Here is a 23722-nt window from a genome sequence, read left to right on the forward strand (position 1 = left end):
GCTACTTACCATAACTATTATTATAAAATCATATTTAACGTGTATTAAAATATATTCTTTATAAGTACCTACCTATAATAATTTATATAAATCTATACAAAGGTTATATATCTACCGATAAAGACAAAATTGATATGATGTGTATTGTGTATATATTTATTTTACTCAATTATAAAGTTAACTATTAATTTCAATAATATTAGAATAATTATTTTTAATGATAAAAATAATATAACTATTTATGTAGGTACCATATAAAACTAAAGGATAATATGTATATACCCACCTATTATACCTACAGGTTAGGTTAAAAACATTAAACATATCATTTTTCTTATTAGTAAATTTAAATTCAATTATGTATATAAATTATATTAGTACTACAATTTACCTACACTTAAGTATGCCCTTTTTATCATAGATTAATAAGACAATATTTATAGCATTTGAATGAAACTTAAAAAGCATAATTAAATTATGTACAATTTTATACCAAGAAGTAATTATAGGTAGGTATATGATTTTATAAATAATGATATAAAAATATTGTTTAAATGCTAGAAATTTAAAAGATTTACCCTTTATTAATAATTTTAGTGTCATCAATCATCACTAAAATCGAAAATCAATGGCAACCTAATGCGTTGTCTACCCAAAAAATTATTTATTATCAAATTTTTATTACATAAATACTTATTTAGATTATACTTTATATATTAATGTTATAATGCATGTAACTATATATACATATTATAGTATATTACATAGGTAGGTACTATATTTACATATAACTATGTAAGGTTTAGTTACTCTCGCTGCAACACAATTGCTTACTATTATTATACCCAATTTTTCTTCTCATTTTTACAGGCTGAGGTCTGACAACAAAAGTAAATTGTTGAATTCATTGAAAATTGTTTCATAATATGATATTAGTACCTACACTCAATATACTATTTAAAAATATTAAAAACTATGTATGCCTAAATACGTAGGTACTTTATATTAAATACCCGGTTATTATATTATAGCTTATAGGATATCAGTTTTGAAAATGTTATGTCTGTACCTATATAACACATATTGAGAAAACATAAACGTTTATTTTGCCACATGTTAATATTTTTTAAATAGTATATACTGGAACATTTTTAAAACGATAACACATACATTTCATGGAGCTCAATCGTGTTGCGTTTTTTTCATGTAAAATGTTTGTTGAAAAAATTTTAAATGGTCGCAATCGTATTACCTACAGCTAATTACTCTGCAAGACCGTATAGCGTATACAAAAGCGAGTTAACTTTCCCCCGCCCAAATATAGTAAGTTTGAAAATTAAAATACTGTTAGGTATATAGGTACTTAAGAATATTAAATATATTTGTAAACTAGGTACTATATTTTAGATGTATCTTAATTTAATCTAAATTTTCAAATTCAACCTACTTTAGAGTTTAGATTTGTATTGCTAAAAATGTAAATTATAAAATTAAACAAAGTATGTCCATTTTTCACTCAATCTTCATTAATTAATTATTTTAATAGAAAAAAAACTAAAATTTAATAGGATTTAGAATTAGTAATTATAGGTGTTCTGTGTGCGTATAAGAGTGTATTTAATGATAATAATAATGAAATAAGTGAAGTAGAAAAGTAAGAAGAACTACGTTAAGTAGGTACCTACAGAAAATTGACATACCTACCTATTGGACGATATATTAATGTTAGAATAACTAAAGATGAACTCAAGTATAAATTATTAAAGAGTCCGTGACTGCCCTGTCTATGTAAAAAAACAATTTATGTACCTATACATTTTTTTACTTTATAGTTTATAACTTATAAGTGTAACATAATCAAATTTTTAATACATGACAAATTAAAAACAATTTTCATAAACTTACAAAAACTTCACTATTTACTAAAGTAAATATTATATCCATATTTATTTGTGTACACACAATACATGATACGTCTACTTTAATTCAAGGATTTTTCAATTACATAAAAATAAATAAATAATATTGTCTTTTATTGAATTTAGACGTATTGCCGCTGCCATTTAAGTTATAATCATGACGACTATAATAGCTTTAGGGGAAAATATATTTTAGCATAGTTTCTGGATATTGTTACTAACTTCACATATTAAAAATGCCGGATCAATGTGATATGCAGTCAACGGTTGTGATAATGCTTATCAGTTATCACATTATCATGCTTTCTTCGTGACTTCTCATGCTGAACAAAAAAATCTGAAATATTTAAATTTAAAAACACATTTTTTCATTTTTTCAATTTAAGAAACTCAAATTTATTAATTACCGTTTGAAATTTGTTCATTCTTAAACGGTTTTATAATGTCTGCGGAACCAGTGGTAAATGGTGTCGGTGGTACCGATGAACAAGCCGACAATGTAGATGATGTGAATGCTAAGAAAACTGTGAAATACGATAGCGGAGCTGCTGATCTAGAAAAAGTGACAGACTATGCGGAAGAAAAGGAAGTCATATCCACCGATGACATATCTGGAGTAATTATTACATCATTAATGCAACTCATCTAAGAGTTATTAATATATTATGTTTCTATTAAACAGGCTATGACCATCATTGGTGACAGAAGGTTAAAAGAAGCTGCAGACAAAATAGCAAAAGAAAAAGAACTGCAAAAAGTCTCAATAAAAAAGTCTGATGTCGAATTGATTGTAAGTTAATATGTTAAATGGAAGTACCCATAGGCCTCATGTACCTCCCTAACCCAGGCAACCATTAAAATGATTATGGGGTGCTGGTCACCCAGTAGAATATTGGATTTTACGGGGACATTGTATTGACCAGGGGCTATACTCCATCCCTCAAATTGTACATTTATGCCTATGATGATACCAAGGCACCCGTTAAGTTTTTTGGCGCCTATGGGTTACCTATAACTTTTTGTATATTTAAATGCAATATTAGTCATAGCAAAATAATTTTCTGTTTTGTTTATACATGTTCTTATGCTTTTCAAGGTAGTATTTGTTTGTATTTTTATGTTATTGTTTGCATACCGTAATTCATTTTTTCTTAAATTAGAAGTAGATATTTTTCACCTTTCAATAAGTATAATTTATTTTTTTTTTAATATAAAGTTTCTTATTTAAACAGATTTCCATATTTTTAATTCATATCATCATAACTATTCATAGTTAAGTTATAAAACATTATTATTTACAAATATTTTATTAAAACTACATGATGTTACATATTTCATATTATTACTTAAAAATATTCTAACATTTCTAACATATTCATCATTTACTAAACTGTACAAATTGTTTGAATTAAAGTACTATTACTTTTACCAGTTAAAACGAACAAGGTAATAATGGTACTTTAGTTATTATACAGGGTGATTCTTTTATCATTGAACACTCATTTCAAAATCTATTAATATTTCTCTCACATATAATTTTTAGTCAAAATAAAACAAACATTTTTTTTTTAAGTGATCTTAATATTTTTTATTGTTATAATTTTTCTAGTTTTTACATTTTTGATCGACAACATGCATTATTAATTTTATATTCTAAAGTAGAATATTTTTGGAGTATTTAGTACATAAAATTTGAAATTTTGATTTTAAGTTTTATATTAACTGTTAATTATGTAAAAAAAGTAAAAACATTATTATATTTTGAAATAATGAGTATTGTTTGATTAAAGAATCGTCTTCTAAATTATTCATTTTAACATCATACTTGTTTTATATTGAAAAATTCATTTGTAAGTCATTTAGTATTTGTTTTTATTATATAATAATTATTAATTATTTTAAATGATGATCCAATGATTAATTATTATGTTTATTAAATATGCTGTGGTTATGTATTATAAATTATGCTCTGATAAATTATGACATATTATAATTAATAATACACTTTGCTTAAAAATATTGACATTGATTAAACCAAAAAGAACTGTTTTAACTGTTTATATAAGACTAACACTATCATATTTTTTATATTAATAATTATTGAGTTGAAATAACTAGAAATAATATTTAGGTGCATTTGGTATAATTAGAATATTATAAACTTGAATATTCAAGTTGTATACAACATAAACAATAGGTTTGAATTTTGTAAATCTAGTAAAATTATTCTTATTGATATTTTACTTTAGTCATTAAAGTTCCATTTTTATTAACAAGTTTTATAAACAGATAATTATTAACACTTTCAAGTGATGTATTTGTACCATTAAAAAAATTCCATTGTTTATAATCATTGGGCATTGTAGAATTTTAAAATTTGCTTATAACTTGCTTTTAATATTACCAATTACCAACTTTTATTCACTATAAAAAGACTTCTAAAACTATTATTTAATATATTTTATAATACATTTTTAATTTTAATAGTTATTGCTACTATAAGTATCTTTAAATGATAATAATAATAAAATACAATATAGAAATATAAATTATAACTAAATTATTTTTATAGAATACAATATATATTATTTTAACTTTTCTTTATATTATAAAAATGTAATGTTCTAGTTCTACCATCACTCAGATTCTAATGTCAAATATTTTGATATTTCTTTAAATAATTAATAGTTATTAGTTATTCTTATTACCTAATAATATATAAAACAATTTTTTTTAGTAATGTTTAATTGTATTATTATTATATACTGCTTTGTACAAAATTAAACTATTAATATAAAATTTATAATTTAAGCTGTATTCAAACATATCGAGCATGTTTAAAATGTTATACATTATTACTGCTTTAAACTCCACATTGTCGCTATGCGAACAATTTAATTGTAACTTGTTAAATCTTAACATAAATTATATTTATTATTGTGTAGGTATATGTAAATTTAATTATTATTTTACTTTGTCTAGATTAAGCTTTCAGTTTTTATTTTATTAATCATTTGACTTTAAAACATTGGTACTTAGGTGAATTTGTTATATTTTATTTAATGATATAATCTACCTCGTATTAGAAAATATTTATTAAAGTTTAATTTAGATAATTAAATTCATTATAGATTAAAAAAAATGTAAGTACTTTAGTACTTGTTGTAATATTAATACGAGTATATGAGTATATTAAGTAGCAGCTGAATACCCAAAGCATGATATTATTCGTGATCAAAATCTTAAAGTATTATTTGCTCTGATCTGACATAATGTCCATTGCTGATAAAATTAAGGCATTTTACAAATTATTATTATATATCAATATTCTTATGAAATATTAAGTTAAATATATGATTTATAAAAAAAAAGAAGATTTTTTTATTTTTTCTAAAGTAATATTATTTATTATTTATACAATTAAATCAGTGCCGTAGCCAGGAGGATGCTTCCGGGCTCAAGCCCTGGGGGGACCCCCGGAAATGTCAGACACGACAATAATTTTATTAATTTAGTTACCGTTTGTAGTGATAAAGCAACGCCGTTCTTTATCACACTTACTTGATCTTGAATTTGATAATATGTATAATTATATGAATTATATTGTCAGAAATACAATGCAAACTTAATTTTGTTGTTATAATTGGGCATCAAAATTTAAGCCCACCCACCACCCGAAAAAAATCCTGGCTACGACACTGAATTAAATAGTTAAAACCCACCCCAAAAATCAATATTAACTAATTTATTTGAATCTCATAATAATTTTTCTTTGACTCATACAAATAACTCTATAGATAATTTAACCTCTTGTAATTAGTTATTCAATGTATCATTATTTATTCTTCTATAATAATAATTTATCAAATAGACTAGGCCTTTTTATAAAATGTCATATGATTAAGATATGGTTGGTAAATACCATTGAATTATAAATTAAAGGCTTATACGAGTAATCAACAGTATTTGATATTTATACATTATTTATAAATCATGCTTCAGATAATAAAACCAAGAATATAGATAATTGTTTAAAGTAAACCATTAATACTCTGTTAACCAACAAGCATTAATGACGAAAAAATAAGGACAACTTAAAATATTTAAATTGTTTGTATCTTATTCGAAAAAGAAAATTTAAAAAAAATTATCTATATTCTATACTTTTAAAAATAATTTATATTTATTATTTAAAGAATTGCGCTAGTTATAATTTATTGCTAGTTATTATTACCTATGTTATAACTTATAAATTGTATTTCTTCACCTTTATCTCATCAGTTGTGTAAGTTATTGTTTTGTTTCTTTTTACACAAACATAACCTTTTGTTTTCTTGATATTTGTATTGATTTTAAATAGGTATATAATTTTTTTAATTTAAAAAACGATAAAAATATAGCGTGTGAATATAATATTATAACCATAATATTTATTTGTACAAATGTTTACCAATTGATGACTTTTCATATCGATTGTTATAAATTATTAAAATCAAACATAAAATAATCTCGTAGACATGAATTAAAACACTTTACCAAATAATGTATATTTAAACAAGATTTATATTAATTTTTTCATCTGAAAATCTAAATATCATTCTTTAATGTTTCGATAATGTTTCGACATCGCGATGAACCATCATATAGACATAGAGAGTTCAATTGTAATTTTGAGATTTCATACTACTTATAGCTTAAGAATAATCGCTGTTCTACACAAAAATCCACTTTAATCATAGTTTTTAAAGCCATTGTGTTGGTATAGACAGTTTAAAACTAGGTACGGTTTCTAGTTAACTATAATTTATGAGCATATTAAAGAAGCATAATTCATCATTATCGTAAATCGTTATTGAAAAAAAATAGTATTAACATTTTTATTATCATAGTATTAATGTATTATAGTTCATACATTAAGTCGTTGTTTTAATACTTTTATGATCTCACGGTGCACGGTACATGCGTTTCGTACCGAATCGTATTATTTACTTTGTTACTCTCCGTTAGTCATAGCCATTAGCCACACTGACGTCGGCATCTCGATGCCATCAGATAAGATTACCGACGGGTTAATTAATAATTATTCTGAATTACACACAACAACAACAACAACAACAACAATAACACTAATAATAATTTTGTACAATTTATAATGCGTGTATAATTATACTGTAATAATAACGGTCCTCATAAGTGATACAATTATTTGTTTACAGATACGTGAAATGGAAATATCGAAAACGCTGGCCGAGAGAACGTTAAGGGAATGTCACGGAGACGTCGTAAAAGCCCTAATTGCTCTAACAAATTGAAAATGTAAACCAACATTTGGAATTTTCTAATTAAAAAGGAAAAAACTACGAAAAAAAATCTACATATTATATTATATTATATACGAAACACACTGTAAATAATATTGACTAATGTTCAAACAACACGAGTAAATAAACAAAAAAATAATTTAAAAAAAAAAACTGTGTAACACATTAAATAACAATTACATCCCGAAATTCACGGTATATCACGTTATAACATTTTTTTTTCTATAATACATTAATACGACGCATACAATGTAGTTTCAGTGTAACCTTTATAATTTGAATTTTTTTCAGTTTCACAGAGTATATTTTATTCGGACGTGATATCGGTGCGCGTTTAGTATTTACATAATTGCATAATAATAATATAATACACACAAACAACACGCGTGTTATAATATTATTATTATAATAATATGAATTATCTTCGGCCGCAGTACAATACTGCAATATACATATACGGTATAGCAGTACACTTATGACTTATCGAACGGACTAAAACCTTTTGTAACAGTTCGTTTTAATTGTTTGTTTTATATTATGTGCTAATGCTTATGCATATTATGACGTATAATGTATAAAACATAAACTCGTGTATATATATATATGTGTGTGTGTGTGTAATCATCATTCGGAGCTCTTCGGCTTTTATTATCTCGGTTATAGACCAATTATGTGTTTTCCTACCTCCGAATCAGTCGTCTCAGTGTATATATTATAATAATAATAATATTATAGAGAGCAGTATTGTACACATGTGCACCGCACATATTTCGTGTGTATTTAATAAATAATAATATTATCGCGATATAATATTATAATATATACGCAACTCATCGTACGCACCACTCGATGACGAGAGTTCCGTCGCGATATCGCAAGCTTGAAACACTAGTATAGTTACCTATTGCCCGGACCGCACATCATGATGAGCAACAGGTCGCGCTCTGGCCGCCCGACGTAGACGCCGCGTACGCATGTCCGAGTGTTAGACCGTTTTGACAGTATATAGTGTAATGTGATTTATTTATTTTTTGACACGCGCCTTTGCCGTTATTATAATATTAAATTTAGGATTTTTTTTTTATTCCGTTCTCTCGTCATGCCGACGACACCGCAAATGATTATGATCTCTGCGATGGTCCCGACGTTGGCAATGTTCGTCTGTTCGACGTTTTCCGCCGCCACGGCGGCGCCGCAGGGGACGTCGCCCGACGACGAAACCGGTAAGTCGATCTTCATTGTTCTGTATCGTAATCGGATTCTGATTTTTCCGTGCCCGCGTTTGTCGATCGTCGAGATGACATTTTTTTCCGGTCGGAAAATCGCGGTATAGACGTATTTCTATCGTATTTTATAGGCTGCAGGTACTCGTCGTATAGATAAATACGTCCTGTGCGGCGATTATACTTCGTCAGTCTTCCAAACAAGTCAATCAAGTTCAGGGTACGGCCTCGGCGAAGTTCGCCAAATGTCACCGAACGCAGATAATGCGTATTATACTATATAATGTGCGTCCCGACAGTGTCATAAATTATAATTAGTCTATATGCTGTGCGTAAGACGAACGGGATTAAAAAGCACCTAATACCTATGTAACCAAGCCATATATCTCGGTTTTGAAGATTTCAAACCTTGAACTGCTGTATATATGCGCATAGGTACTATATATATATATGCAATATAACACACGTGTACACGCGGTGCACATAGGTGCCGTCGCGATTTTTTCCCGGGACATGTCCGCATGAATACGAATTATCGTGTTAAATATTGTTGTACACATAATATAGGTAAGTACTGAAGTTCACTAACCCGTGCACTGCGTGTTGATAACTTTTTGTGTGTATATTATTATGCAACGATAAAAAAAAAAGTCATATAGCTGGTATTATGACGTTAATCCGGTACAATGTTTCAAAAAGACGCGCAGCATAATAATCTCGCCTATAGTATTATAATATATGCATGCATAATATATATTAGATTATACCTTTATAATAGTATAATTTAGGTAACCCAATTCGCGGGCTCGTAGATTTTTACAATTTTTCGGGCAATATTCTTTTTTCACAAAAAAAATGTTCAGTAATTATCGCGTGTAAAAAAACTTGTCTAAACCAAGTCCCGCTATAGGTCCATATTATATCATTATGTGGGCATGTATATCTACTATTAAGACTATTTTGTCTGTAATTACCGATGTATAATGAAGTTTGTAATACCTAAAACATATTAATAATTTAGTATTATATAGACGGCTACTTCATCAGGCTTGATTAATTTCATAATCAGTATTTATAGACAATAACTGAAGTGATTTTCAACATAGAATTTTTGTTGCAGTGCTTGGTGGGGAAGAGGGTGGTTTGTTGAACATATTTTGCTGACTAAATGTATAATTTTAATTGTTAATCAAGTAGATATAACCAATAATGATTATCTTAAATCATAAACTTCGTTGTCTTCGATTTTTTTACCCTTGTGGATTAGTGGATAGTCCATTGCAGTCTAGGTACAACTAGAGTTACAGGAGTAGAACTTATTCCCCCACTATACATTTTCCTTAAAATCTAGCTCCTGTTGGATTGTACGAAAATTATTTTCAATTTAATATAACCTATGCAATATGCCAATATAATATTGTCTATTTGTATACCTATATATTTTAGATTTGTTCAAAATGCGTGTAATATACTACAAAATGTATAATAAGATGTAATAGTTAACTTTAACAATTGGTACATATAAATATATAATAATTAATATTCATTACTAATAAGTTATATTATCTTTACTAACTATATTATCCTTACTAATATTATGTAGCGACACCGTTGAGCTTGCTAGTACCTATTGGTGGTTCCGACTAAAAATATATTAAACTGCAACCAAGCAATGTATATAGCTAATAGTCGAAGCTTGAAGGTTACGCATATAATATAAACATACAGTTCATTCACCAAACATGTTCAGTTCTCAACGCCCTCCCTCCCCGTTTTCATTCAACAATGAATTTATTAAAACTTTTGTTTTTGAATTGTACTTAGAAATTATTTAAAAAAAAAATATTTTCTATACAACTTAAGGAGTATTCTGATACTTTTTTTTGAACCAGAACTACCAATTTGTTTTACACATTTTTCAGAAAACACAATTTTTTTAAAATTGAAACTAAACTAGCTATTACACTTTAATAGTTCCTACCATGTATAGTAACATGTATAGTTTCATAATAACAGGAAATATGCAGGGGCAGCTATACTGTTTTAAAATGAGAGTAATTAATATTAATAAATTAATTATTAAGTACACAATTTTATAATTTGTAAAGTACGTCATATCTGTTTTAGTTAGTAAGAACTATAAATGTATCTATTTTATATTTTATATAAAACCATTATTATGGATTAAATTTAACTAGGTACTCAGAAACTACTAAAATGTTGATTTAATAATTATTTTCTTCTATATTTTCAAAAAAATGATCTACTTAACAATAAAAAAAATTAAATATAAAATTAAAAAATGTGTATCATTTAAACTTTAAAAAAAGGTTACAATTTAAAAAAAATAAGTTTTTATTGCCATAGAACACTATCTTTCGAGGTTTCAAGAAAACCAAGTATACCTATTTGAAAATATGATCTTTAAATATAGGTACGAGTATACTAAGTAATGATACTTAAAAATTCTAAAAATATAAATTCGTTATGGAGGATGAGCACTGAGCATGCTCCAATATATTCTGTTCATAAGTATAATAATTTTCCAATTCTACTCCTTAATAAGGGCATCCATGAATTTGACCACAATTTTAAAGAAGCATAATATAAATGTTAAAATTATATAGATATTAAAATAAATAAATGTTATGATATATTTGTATATTTTTGTGTTGGTGTATACATTTATGGCCCAATCGCCCAATACCTGTGTAACAAAATTTAAACAAATATTGTATTTTAAGTCCATTTACTATACACAGACATCAGCTAATGACAAATAATTGTAATTATTATATACTCTTAATATTAAAATAATTATTTTTATTGCATTAAAATATTTAAAACATCATTATCTTTTACAGCAGTGGCGGACATATCACACGAATCGTCGAATATGGTGCGTTTTGTGTTATCGGATATACCGCCTGTGTACCATTGCAACGACAGCTTGCAATGCCCATCTGAATTTGGTTTCACCAGGTGCGAAAATCACCTGTGTGTGTGCGACGAGAATTTCTATCAAGTACTCAACAAGACTTCTGATACTACCTACTGTCGCCTATGTTCACGTATGTCATATCCGATTCATGTATGATATAATAATATTATAGGTATATTGAATATCCATATCGATGTGTATATTAATATATTATGCACCTAAGCATCACGTCCCTTAAAAAAGAGCGTATTTGATCTATTTCCCTATTATGTATTAGATGAATTTTTGAATAGTTTAAATTATGTTTTTGAATTTATTGTATTAAATTGTAATTTTTTTACTGTTAAAAATCTCTATATTGAGTATATCTATTATTATTATAGTATATTTAGAGGGAAGAGGTGACTAGGACTTGGGAGAATACCTGCAGTAATTTTGATCTTTTTGTATGAGTAAAATGTCAAATCATTTTTGAAAAACTTAAAAGAAAAAATAATTTGGACATTATAAGGTAAACAATAATTATAAAAGGTTAAAAAAAAAATGATTTAGTTGGGTTAGTCGTAAAGTAATTACAAAGCTTGTAGTCTGAAAAATCAAAGTCCTTCTTGAATGACGCAGAAATTAACAGTAAAAATATATCCTAGGTTATTGAAGAAAACTTGATCTTTAGCCTTAGTATTTTGAATCTAGATTTGAACATTCCTATAATAATTATATTATTATTTTTTCCGAAAAATCCAATAATAACCTAAATTAAAACAAGATTGCTTTCTACGATCAAGAACTACATTATGTCATTATGGTCACCTAGTTTAAAATCTAGATAAAATATTATTAAATTCGTTCTTTTTTTTTAGTAATTTGAACACACAATTGCATCAATTTCTCTCACACAAATTCAAACAAGTCCGTTGATTTTGATTGTTATACCGTAGAGACGTAATAATATCTTACAAAAATCTGTGAAAAAATGTTTGGGAAGTTAATCACAGTCGTACAAAAACGTTTTCATCGTCAACTCAATAGTTTGATTATCTACCTAAATATAGGTACTATTAACACTATTAGTTCATTTAAACATAATATAAAACGAATAGTATAGGTAACATTTATTCATACATCATATAGCTAGTTCGTAGCCAATGGATATGGGACTTTTGGGACACAATACAATAACAATAATAATACATTACCATACAATACGTTGTTATACATTAAATAATACGATTTTTATCTTTATATGTACCCTATATACAGTGTTTCAAGAAAGCTGCGCCGTCACACAATGCTGTGAAAATCCACATGCCACGTTTTGCTTCAACGGTTTGTGCGTATGCAGGCCTGGAATGGACGAAGAGTGTCTGTGAGTACGATAGATAATAAATTGACAAGCAAAATACCGAAAAGTATGAGTATTCGAATGACTGATAACGAAAAATTTTACTGTATCCCCGAATTTCGACCATATTTTATGAAAAAATAGAATTAAATATAATATATGTATGATATAGAAACTATCATTGATTTTATAATATATTATTTATTATATTTATAGTATATTATAAGATCAATAGTACTATTAAAAAAACCTATACATACACTTAAATTGTATGTACTATATCTCTTCATATCAGCACAAGTCTCAATCAGTTGATTAAAGTTGCATATTGATTTTTTTATACTAATCAAATTTTTTCGATAAATATAAATACAGAGAACACACCAATCTTTAATATTCATATTTTTTTTTATATATAACTCAATTAAGATTAATTGTTATCAATGTTTATTAGAATATATACAAACGTACGTTACATATATTTATTAGTATGAAGTCTTTCTCTAATTATTAATAAAAGAAATGTATTTATAAATAAGAAATCAATATATTTTTATAAACGTAATGAACAGAGTGACGTAGTTAGTTTACACACATATATAAGTTATCTCATAGGTAGAGCCCAACTTAGGGGGGAGGGGAAGGTGCAGCCCTGGGCCCCTTTTGATGATTAAATATTAAAGTGGCACTGTAAAATTGTATGATATTATTGCTTTCGTTATAGGAATTTACATTATCAGTAAACATTAATTAATATTTTTCATTTGTACTGACATTATATTATAATTATCTATAGATAGTTAATAATTATATTTACATATTATAAAAGCACTAACAATTAATTTATGGTCTGTAAATAAAAATGTTGTTTACTAATGCAATTATGGTTATTTTAACTTTACTATCTTTTTTAAATTAGGTAAATTTAATAAATACTAAAGGCTCCTAAAATTATATTTCCCGGGTCCATATTTCCTAAGTTTGGCTCTGTTAATAGGTAGGCAGACTATACCGTATTTACTGTTTACCTATACGTTAGATCCGCTTTTCGATTTTAAAAATCGTGAGAATCTTCAGAATCGATGCTCGATATAGTAATGAGACAAATAATAATTTAACTTCTGAAAAATAGAAGATCTCGGCGATCTCGCTGACCCTAACTCGACCTGGGCCATCTATCGAAAGCGTGTCAAGTGTTTCATTCCTACGACATGTCGTAGTTGATTGATCTGACCACATCTAGTTCACATTTCATTTATACAGTTTGATGATTTACAGAGGCAGGTATACTCCGACGCTGGGCATTCAGTTGGCCAACACTCTTTCAGTGTCGTTCGCATTCGTCTTCCTTGCCATTACATTCGTCGCGGTCATTAGGAAAACGTTATTCAGGTAAGATTCCACATATAGTATATAGCCTATATAAATGTGATAATATACAATTATTAAAGTATTTATAATATAATCTCGTCGAGGACAAACCAAAGGAGGTTTGTGGGTAGGGGGTGTGCTAAAACGTAGGTAAGAATTTAAAAACTAATCAGGTGAAGAGAATTAGTATGTGCTGACCTTATATTTTATAAGTATTAGCCACGGAGTGTCGCTCAAAACCGCACACTTTCATTGCTTACCACACATTTTACAAAGTTCAATACCGCACATTTTTTCTAATGTTAAAAAGGGAAATTTAGAAGAACGATAATTTACGGGATAGTAGTATTGCACTTATTATTACCTATAAAAAAGTGGTCGAATTGGATTCGGGTAAAAAACAGGTGGTGGTAGAACTATACATCTACACTCGTTCAAAATATAAGTTAAAATTTAAGGTGGGTTTCCACTATGAACGTTCACGTGTACGTTCAAACTTATTACGAATAAGTAGTGGAAACACGCCTTTAAAACGTTAAAATTATTACGAATCTTATATTTACGAACGCTACAGCGTACCTGCTGGCTATATAAAGCATTATATATTAATGAATGCCATTTAGAAAATGCAGATAATTATTGTCGCCAAAAATCGACGAAATAATCTATCCTAACCGGATAATAAATAAATATCAATAAAAATATTATATTATATTTTTGAGTCCAAGTGCAGTTCAACAACTACCTGTTTTTTACTCGAGTGTCGAATGCAGTTCGACCAAGACTTTTTTTAAACCCAAATGCAATTCGACTAAAATTTCGTGCTATTCGACCATGCCTATAATTTAAAACCACACATATTTGATTTATAGTTAAAAATTAAACATTTATTCATTAAATCATTATTCTTTATACCTATTTTATTCTTAATTAAACGATCATATAAATTTAAAACAGCTTTTTCTTTATACCTATAGCCTCTATAGCCCTATAGGTACATTTAATTTTCCATGTATGGTTACCATTACCTGTTCGTACAAGTTAAAGTTTTTTTCTCTCTGCTGTTGTTTGTTTAAATTTAAATGAGAACTCGGTTTGCCTATAACCTTTTTTTAAACGGAGCCCAGACTATACCTTATATTACATGTATATAACTAAGTATATTTATATTGTGCCTATAAGGCTATAAACGTACCGTCCCTTGGCCGAGACCTAAAAAGAATCCCTGAGACATAACCGCATTTTTACAGGTGCAGTTTTTGCAGATGCGATTCGATGAGCAGAGTAGCTAGTGACAGTTCACTGAACGAGTTCATTAAGCAAAAAATGCAAAACAGGCCGCCGTGTTACGACGACATCGAAAAAGACCGTAAAGTTCCTATTGCTGACTGCAGTACAAGTGTATGCACTAATAACCATCAGGTACGTTTTATTACATCATACGTATTTAATTTGGGTAGAACAAGATTGAGAACGATCCTTATCGGACGTATCATTTTTAATAACGCGATTGAGAACGTTTTTACCTGCTATAACTTGTATGCAACTGCGTTGATTAAAAATACAAAATAGTATATCTGATATTAAATTTTAATATGATATATTACTATATTAGGAACATTTGATATAGACTTTTTTGTCATTTAAAAAATATAAAAATATAAATTATTTGTCAGTATAAGATATAACTTACATTTTTCCCCAATACTTATTTCCAGTAAATTTTAGATACCGCAAGAAGTCATGATATCTTTAGTTTGTTTAAACTCTTAGTAAGAATTAACTGTAAAAATAAAACGATCATAGTTATTACTGGCCATGGCTTTGATATTATTGTTTTCGATTGATTTCGCATTATTGTTACGGTTTGTTTGAGTTTCTTTCAAAACAGAAATCACTACATGTGTGATATATAGGGAAATGCTTGCTAAAAATGTAGATAAACGACAACGTCGCAGTCAAAAAATGGTTCTCAATCATTTGAATATAATAGGTACAAATATTATTTCTTTGATTTGCCGACAATCGTTCTCAATCGTGTTACTATAAAACATTAAAACGTTCTCAATCGTATAACACCGTTTAATTTAATATACCTAGTACTTCTATTTTCTCTGTATTGATTGTGGCCCAACCGTGTAACAAGAGGAGGGATTTTTCCACCTTTAAATCGTCCGATAAATCATTTAGCTCTAGGGATTTAAGACACACAGTCCTTAAATTCAAATCGCATTGATATATTTTACAGCCTTATACGACCCTCGCAACTTTCCTATATCGCGGCTGTATAGGTTATACGCCCGTCAAGGACGTTTATTATACATATTTATGTTCCGATATACTTATAATGCAAGGCTAGCAATTAACTGATTAACTAGTTAGTTTCTGAATTCTGTAAATTTCTGTTAATTAATAACAATTAACTTAACTTAACTGTATTTTAATTAACGTAAAATCAACAAATTAAATTTTTCATTATATTAAGTTAAGTTAATTATTTAGTTCTTAATGTAATGTCATTTTATTTTATAGCATTTCAATCGATTTCGTCTTTATGCCAAAATATATTTCGGGTAATGTTTAATGTGAATAGTGTGAAATTTTTTGTTTTTTTTTTTTTTTAATTACAAACAACTCTAATGATTAATGAAGTACTATTTTTATTTATTTATTATATTCACACCCTTTTAAAAGAAATATATTTATATTAAAATTAAATTATAGTTACACAATTGAAAATACATTTAAAAACGTAGGTATTATACAATGTATAGGTAAGTCATGAATTGGTAAAAATATTAATAAATGCGGGAAACATGAATACATAGGAAAATACATTATAGTCTTCTGATTGATTCATTCGTTAAGTAATTAGAGGTGCATATAGAGGAATATTAAAAGGAGTACCATTTCCTACATTTCTGAAATTAATTAGACTTAGGAGATAAAGATATTCTAATTTTCTCGATAATACGCAATTTAAAAATTTGAGACAAACAGTATGTAACGCCTTTGTCTAGCAAGGCATTATTAGAGAAGTATATTATTAAATAAACACTAAATAATTGTAAGCTCACAGTTTTTCCGTTTAAGCGTCCAAAAAAATCGCTCTTAACGCGCGTTTTGTCTGCTACTGCCCAGCTATTTATATATTATTGTGACTATATTATTTGGTTATTTTTTTTTTTCGTGTGTCAGCCTCCGCCCGAGTACGGCGCTATTCACTTCGGCCGGCAGGGCACGGTGCTGCGCGGCTCGTTGAACCCGTCCCTGTCGATCAGCGACGAAGTGGAAATGAACACGGCCCCGCCTAACTATTCGACGTTCACGACCGTCACCCAAGTCACGCTGACGACGATGACAACGGCCGCTGAAACGCCAACCGTTCGGACCAACGACGAGATCATTCTCACGCAACCGATCTACGCGAATCGCGAATTCTTGCGACTCGGGTAGACCATCCTCCGTGAGATGTCCGCGAGACCGCATATATATAATATATTATGCACACATTATATTATTATCGTATATTATTATCGTATTGTACGACTTGAATATATACGACCGGTCTCGCGATCTCTACTGTACAGATCACTGCTCACATTGTATTATGTATACGGACTGGGGTAATACGATAATATAATATTCCGTCCTATGTACTTATATATATATATATAATTATATATAATATTATGTGATGCCGTATGACTGTTTTGCGTATTTCGTTATAATTTTTTTTTTGTCCCTTTTCGTGCTGTACGTTACCTACCAATATATAAATATATATATATATATACCTATTATATAATAATAAATAATAATATAAATAATAGGCGAATATGTGAATAAAACGACCGACGACTGTGTACAGACGACTGACTCTACGTCGACCGCTTATATCGTGCGAGTTTGAACGTTTGAGATGATTATTATTGTATTGCATTTTGTTCTTTTTTTTTTCTTTTCTTTTTCGTTGTTCAGTATTTGTACCTGTTTGTATTTTTGTTATTTTTGCACGATTTAATTGTATTGTGTACGCGTCGTATACATTTTATTTTTATACATAGATATATTCATTATCATCAGTGATATTCAATGTGATATTGTAGTAATAATAAGTTATACCTAAATAGATAAATACGTGAGTCCCTAGCTAATACGTAAACCGCGGCCTATTATTTAACCTGCGCACGTTACCTACGACTGATGATATTATAAGTGAACGTTAAACTCGTGTTGTTTTTTTTAACGTCATCCGTTAAATATATCTGTACATGTATAAATAATAATTATGTACCTATATGTATATGATGCTAATTGATAAATAAAACGAATAAATATACGATTTATAAATGTTTGTATAATCATTACCTTTCCTGAAGATTTTGTTTATCTTTACTTTTATGTTTTATCTATTGTATAATATATTTTTATATTAGGTAAACACCTATGATTTTTTTTGTTGTTTAAACGGATATTTATATAATGATATAATATATCAGACGGGTGAGTGCTACTATAACATTGAATAAAGGTATGGTTTTCGACGTTTTGTCTCTACAGCCGACTGCAGGCAACCGTTATGCCGCCAAACACTATATTCGTTAAATGATGGACCTATAAAACTAACAATATTATAATAATATGATATAGAAGAATGCAAATCAAAAGCATAAGGCGCCAAAGCACCAATCAATAATTTTCATCGGGGAGGGCTCAAACGGGTTTACGCAATTGCATATAGGTGTGTGTGCAAATGTGAGTAAAATCAAAGTAATGACTGCCACTTACTTGTCACCTCAATGTGGATGCATGATCCTGGATGGAAGAATGTCGTGGGTGCGTTTAATCGGTACGTGATAAGTTATCATGGAGTGCCATATATGTGTGTGATGTGATGTGCAAATGCCACGGGCCCTCGGCTTGGGGGGCACATTATTATTGCTCAACGTTTCACAAAACAAAAAAATTAAATAAGTACAGTTATGTATACGAAAAGGTAAAAATATTGTTTTCAATTTCAAATAATGGTTCTCATTTTTTCAATCTGATATTATCATTGTTATAAAATATACATTTATGTATATCTATATTATTTAGAATAAAACGATGTAGGAGAGGGCCTTTTTTAGTTTTGCACACAGGCCCATTTTTGGGATAAATCGCCACTGGTGATAACAGACAAGCAGGGTTGGAAAGTATTTTAAACGTATATAGTGTTGTTTAAAATGTTTTATAAATATATATTTTAATCGACGTTTAAAATAATTTATTGATTTATCTACAATAATAAGGACTATGTAGTCATAATATTATTATGTAGACGTCATATTTAGTCCTTAATAAGAAATGAATCATAATTTAAAGCAATTTAAGTCAAATAGATGGATTTTCCGTTGTTCTTTAGTAGGTATTGAATTTTGTTTTATTGTAAGTATAGTATATACCTAGTGATATTTGAGATTTGTTTTATCGTCAAGCATATAAAAATCGATAGACACAACATATAATATCGAACCTATCTATCACGTATTCATTATTTTAAAACAATATATTATATTAAAAATTTAAAAATAAAATAAAAAATGTTATATTATAAACTTAGCACAAGTATATAGAATTATATGAAAAAAAACGTAGCGTATATTATATTTTGATATTGCACGGAAAAACACTAAATTAAATTAAATTATATTTTTTAAATTTTAATTAAAAAAAATTAAAAACGAGATTGGTAATCTGTAATTATATTAGTCATTGGCTGCTAGAAGCAATATAAGTACTATAACACTAAATTATAAACTTATAATATACATTTTATCTTTGTTATTTTATGGTTGCCATAGCAACTGTAACTTAGAAAAAAAAATTATATCCGTCCCAAAAACATAATATGTTTAAAAGTAAAATACTAAAGTCTCTAGTTTCTGGTCGTGACGTACCGATTGGCTGACAAATCAATTCGCCGGCACACCATTTTGCCGACACACTATATTGTGATGAATTATACTTACTAATTAAACTATATTATTTTTTATTGCTTTAAATTATTTGTATAAATCACGAACATTGTTCAAGTCAACTATTAATACTATAAATTAACAATTAACATTATAAGCTTCCGTTTTCTAAATGAAAATGAAACATTATTGCATCCAAGTATTCCAAAATACAAATCGTACCATTCTGTAACCTAAAATTATAATTTAAAATGTTAGAAAAAAATGTATTATTATATATCATAAACGCTTTACCTATCTTTTGCAAATGATAACCTTTCTTCTAATTTTCTATATTTAGTTTTCATCTTTTGTGGTCTATTGCAGTTTTTTGTACTATGAGGTCAAGCTCGAAGTTTGTTTGTTGGTTTTTTAGCTCTTTGATTAAAATAAAAATATTTGGCTTTGGTCTACCAACAGCTTTATTAAGAGCTGCATGCCATCCTTCAAGGTGAGTTATGGTCCTTGCTCCATCTGTATTAAAATGATTCCACATATTTCTATTAAATAGAAAAATATCTTGATCCAAGTATGTTTCAGTAAAATATTAATTTAATAATTTTAGCACACCTAAAATAATGATAGTAAAAAAATTAAGTGTTGCTAAGTTCTAAAAATATTACGTAAAAAGTTATATTTACTTTCTGACTGTGGTGCTTCACTATGAATTTCTGTCCAACAATTATCAATTTGTTCAATCGGAACTAAGGCTAATGAACAAAGACGACGAATAACTTTTTTAATATTATCGTCATGTGTATAATCGTAAGCTAATCCCAGACTTTGAACTTTACGCCAAATAGATTGCACAAAGTGAAATAAACACCCTTTTATGGGTGTATCAGAACCAAAGCACTGCCGAATGGAGATGATCATTCCAATTTCAAAATCTATTTGGAAACAAGCAGGTTTAAACTCTAATCCATTTCTTAATGCCGCTTCTTTTATTATTTCAAACATTCTCGAATATGTCGATGTACTTTTATTGGGCAACAATGCGTAAGCCTAAACAAATATATTTTAACATATAATACTTAGTATTTTACTAAATTATAAAATTATATTATAATTACTAGAGGTGTATTGTTACTCCTATAACAAAGCAGTGTGAGGTATAAATTTGTGTAAATAATTTTGGTGCTGACTTAAATGTGCCATCCATAAAAACTGTATTACCAGAACAAAGACGTCGTAAAAATCCTTCGGTACCAAATATAACGATTTTATTATCCGTACTATCCTGTAGGTAATAATAGTATTATTAGTAATAGTATATATAATTAAATCGTTTAAATAATTTAGTATAAATACCTAAAAGAAAATCTTTTCCGTCATTCGTTGATCGCCAATCACCTTCAATATCTAATTCAGACAGCTTTTTAGGTAACGTTGGCATTTACTTCATACGTTTCCTGTATGCCGAACTTTTTACACTGGTATAAATTGGTAAAGCATCCTTTACTTCGGCTTCCGTAGAACCCTCTATTCCTGAAGCCATAATTGATCTTCGGATTTCATTAAATGTCTGTGGTATAGTTTTTGTGGGATTTGTTATCACTTCGTCCTTCAAATAAATTATTTTTAAGTTATAAAACACGTATTCAAAACTAATTTTAAAAAATGGTATAAAACTCGTGAATAAAATTGTATAAATTAGAACAAACTCACTTTAAGCTTATTTCGAAAACCACGTTCAGCCAATTGGATTCCATGCGTCGGATGGTTATGCGTTTTTGACATTATAGCATTATTGGAATTTTCCCTGTGTATTGCTCGACCTCCACAATTATCAATACATTTATAATAGTGGTTAGAACCTCTTGTTCTACCAATACGATGTATAAAATTATCCAAAACTAAAAGTTGGCCATCTCGCTCAGAAGTTATAATGAACCACGACATTTTAAATTTAATATCATTATATAACAAACTGACGAGGCAATGATTACTAACTGTCAACTGACAAATGCCAATAGTATCATAGTATAGTTATATCAACATTTTGATGGTAGATTGTAATATTCTAGATTTCCACATAAAAATTATTTTTGTATTTTACGAAACTACGTTTTGTCGGCAAATTGAAACTTTTTTCATTTTTACCGGAAACCGGTTTTCGCGTCGGCGAAACGAGTAGTCGGCGAATTGGGTGTTGGCGAATCGGGCCTGAATCTTTCTGGTATACCTATACGTTTCAGTATCCAAAACTAGTACTTATTTGATACGAAGTCAGTGCATTCTAATTAAATCCCTTACCTGATTAAGTTTTGAAATAATACATTTTGGCATACTCCCTCCCCACAAACCGCCTTTGGCTTGTCCCCGAAAATATTATGATATTAATACTTTACTTTTATATTATCTCAATTAATTATATAAGCGATATAATATGTGTACCTAACTTGAATGACGTTTTCCTAACGACCACGACGAATGCGAATGAAACTGAAAATTGGACAATAGAATGCCCAGCATCGGAATGTAACCTACCTGTCTCTGTCTAACTTTATAAATTAAATGTAAAATAGATGTGGTCAGATCAAGTAACTAAGACGTGTCGGCGTGTCGCAGGCGTTAGAAACTTATGAAACGTACTCGACGAATGCCCCGAATTAGGGTAATCGCTATCTTCCATTTTTCAGAAGTTAAATTATTATTTGTCTCATTATACTATATCGAGGGCTATAACCCGTTTGGGCGCATTTATAAAAACACCTTTGTGCACAATATTGAATAATGTAACTAGTAATCGAGAGTCTTGTGTAATTTAATCTAATATTAAGTACGTGTTTGATCTATAGACCACGTCTTAATTATTGGAAAATGTCGCATAAAGTTAAAAAAAATATATTAAATTATAAAAAAAAAAATTAGGACTAGGTTTTACAGAAAAAAAAAATTAATTAATAGAAAAGATCATTATATACAATAATATTAATAAATAATAAATTCATAATATACAAAATTAAATTAGGACATCAAAAAAAAAAAAAAAATTCTTTAAATATTTTTGGAAGACTATTGAGCATCTTGTGTCTTGTGGTATGTCATACATAGCTCGCTGTGTCTTGTGGTTAAGCACAAAAAGGTTCAAGTTTAGTATAATATATTAATATGTGCAAAAAATAGATGTGCCCAAACGTGCCATCACGAAGGAGAATATTAAGCCCAAAGGTTGTATGGATTTACGCCCTAAAGCAGGGGCGTATTTAAGGGAGGGGCACATGGGGCCCGTGCCTCCCCCATTTACCGTATTTTATACTAATTTTTATTATATGAAAAATTTTACAATTCTATGCCCCATGTACGCAAATTTGAACTTTTTGTTTGTGCCCCCCCCCCTTAAGACATTTCTAAATACGCCCCTGCCCTAAAGTGTTCTGTTTTGGGTAAATGCACCCAAAAGTATTTCCCCCATATCGAGCATCGATTCTCAAGATCCTCGCGATTCTCAAGATCGGAAACCCAATCTCATGTATAGACAAATACGATAGTACTACCTATAATTGCGTGCGAACCAACTACGTCACGTATGTCACTCTATTCAAAGCGTTTATAAAAATAAATTTATTTTATTTATAAATACATTTCTTTTATTAATTAGAG

General features: G+C 28.5%; 2 protein-coding genes and 1 pseudogene across 6 annotated transcripts; 2 read left to right on the forward strand and 1 right to left on the reverse strand.

The window, feature by feature from the left end:
* Window positions 1-2214: 2214 nt before the first annotated feature.
* On the forward strand, window positions 2215-7438 carry LOC132931624 (huntingtin-interacting protein K). Its single transcript, XM_060997513.1, has 3 exons — window positions 2215-2535; window positions 2602-2709; window positions 7136-7438. The coding sequence occupies exons 1-3, from the start codon at window positions 2362-2364 to the stop codon at window positions 7229-7231; spliced, it is 378 nt and encodes a 125-aa protein (XP_060853496.1). The 5' UTR covers window positions 2215-2361; the 3' UTR covers window positions 7232-7438.
* Window positions 7439-7925: 487 nt separating this feature from the next.
* Window positions 7926-18470, forward strand: LOC132931623 (uncharacterized). Of its 5 annotated transcripts, none has more exons than XM_060997510.1 (6): window positions 7926-8463; window positions 11328-11534; window positions 12665-12770; window positions 14010-14138; window positions 15383-15539; window positions 17316-18470. In XM_060997510.1, the coding sequence occupies exons 1-6, from the start codon at window positions 8340-8342 to the stop codon at window positions 17571-17573; spliced, it is 981 nt and encodes a 326-aa protein (XP_060853493.1). In that variant the 5' UTR covers window positions 7926-8339; the 3' UTR covers window positions 17574-18470. The 5 variants fall into 5 exon arrangements, with proteins under 5 accessions (XP_060853493.1, XP_060853491.1, XP_060853490.1 ...); XM_060997508.1 differs by having other exon boundaries at window positions 11331-11534; window positions 15368-15539; XM_060997507.1 differs by having other exon boundaries at window positions 7930-8463; window positions 15368-15539.
* A 1499-nt stretch (window positions 18471-19969) lies between these two features.
* Window positions 19970-23722, reverse strand: LOC132932186 (uncharacterized; annotated as a pseudogene).

Source organism: Rhopalosiphum padi, chromosome 1 (genome assembly GCF_020882245.1).
Source record: "Rhopalosiphum padi isolate XX-2018 chromosome 1, ASM2088224v1, whole genome shotgun sequence".
Taxonomy (NCBI): domain Eukaryota; kingdom Metazoa; phylum Arthropoda; class Insecta; order Hemiptera; family Aphididae; genus Rhopalosiphum; species Rhopalosiphum padi.

Excerpts from the sequence above, each read along its gene's own strand:
- LOC132931623 (XM_060997507.1), top strand. The coding sequence starts at position 8,340 with ATGCCGACGACACCGCAAATGATTATGATCTCTGCGATGGTCCCGACG. Across the intron at positions 8,464-11,327 it reads GTCGCCCGACGACGAAACCG|CAGTGGCGGACATATCACAC; the intron begins GTAAGTCGATCT and ends TATCTTTTACAG. Across the intron at positions 12,771-14,009 it reads GGAATGGACGAAGAGTGTCT|TTTGATGATTTACAGAGGCA; the intron begins GTGAGTACGATA and ends TCATTTATACAG.
- LOC132931624 (XM_060997513.1), top strand. The coding sequence starts at position 2,362 with ATGTCTGCGGAACCAGTGGTAAATGGTGTCGGTGGTACCGATGAACAA. Across the intron at positions 2,536-2,601 it reads CCACCGATGACATATCTGGA|GCTATGACCATCATTGGTGA; the intron begins GTAATTATTACA and ends TCTATTAAACAG. Across the intron at positions 2,710-7,135 it reads AGTCTGATGTCGAATTGATT|ATACGTGAAATGGAAATATC; the intron begins GTAAGTTAATAT and ends ATTTGTTTACAG.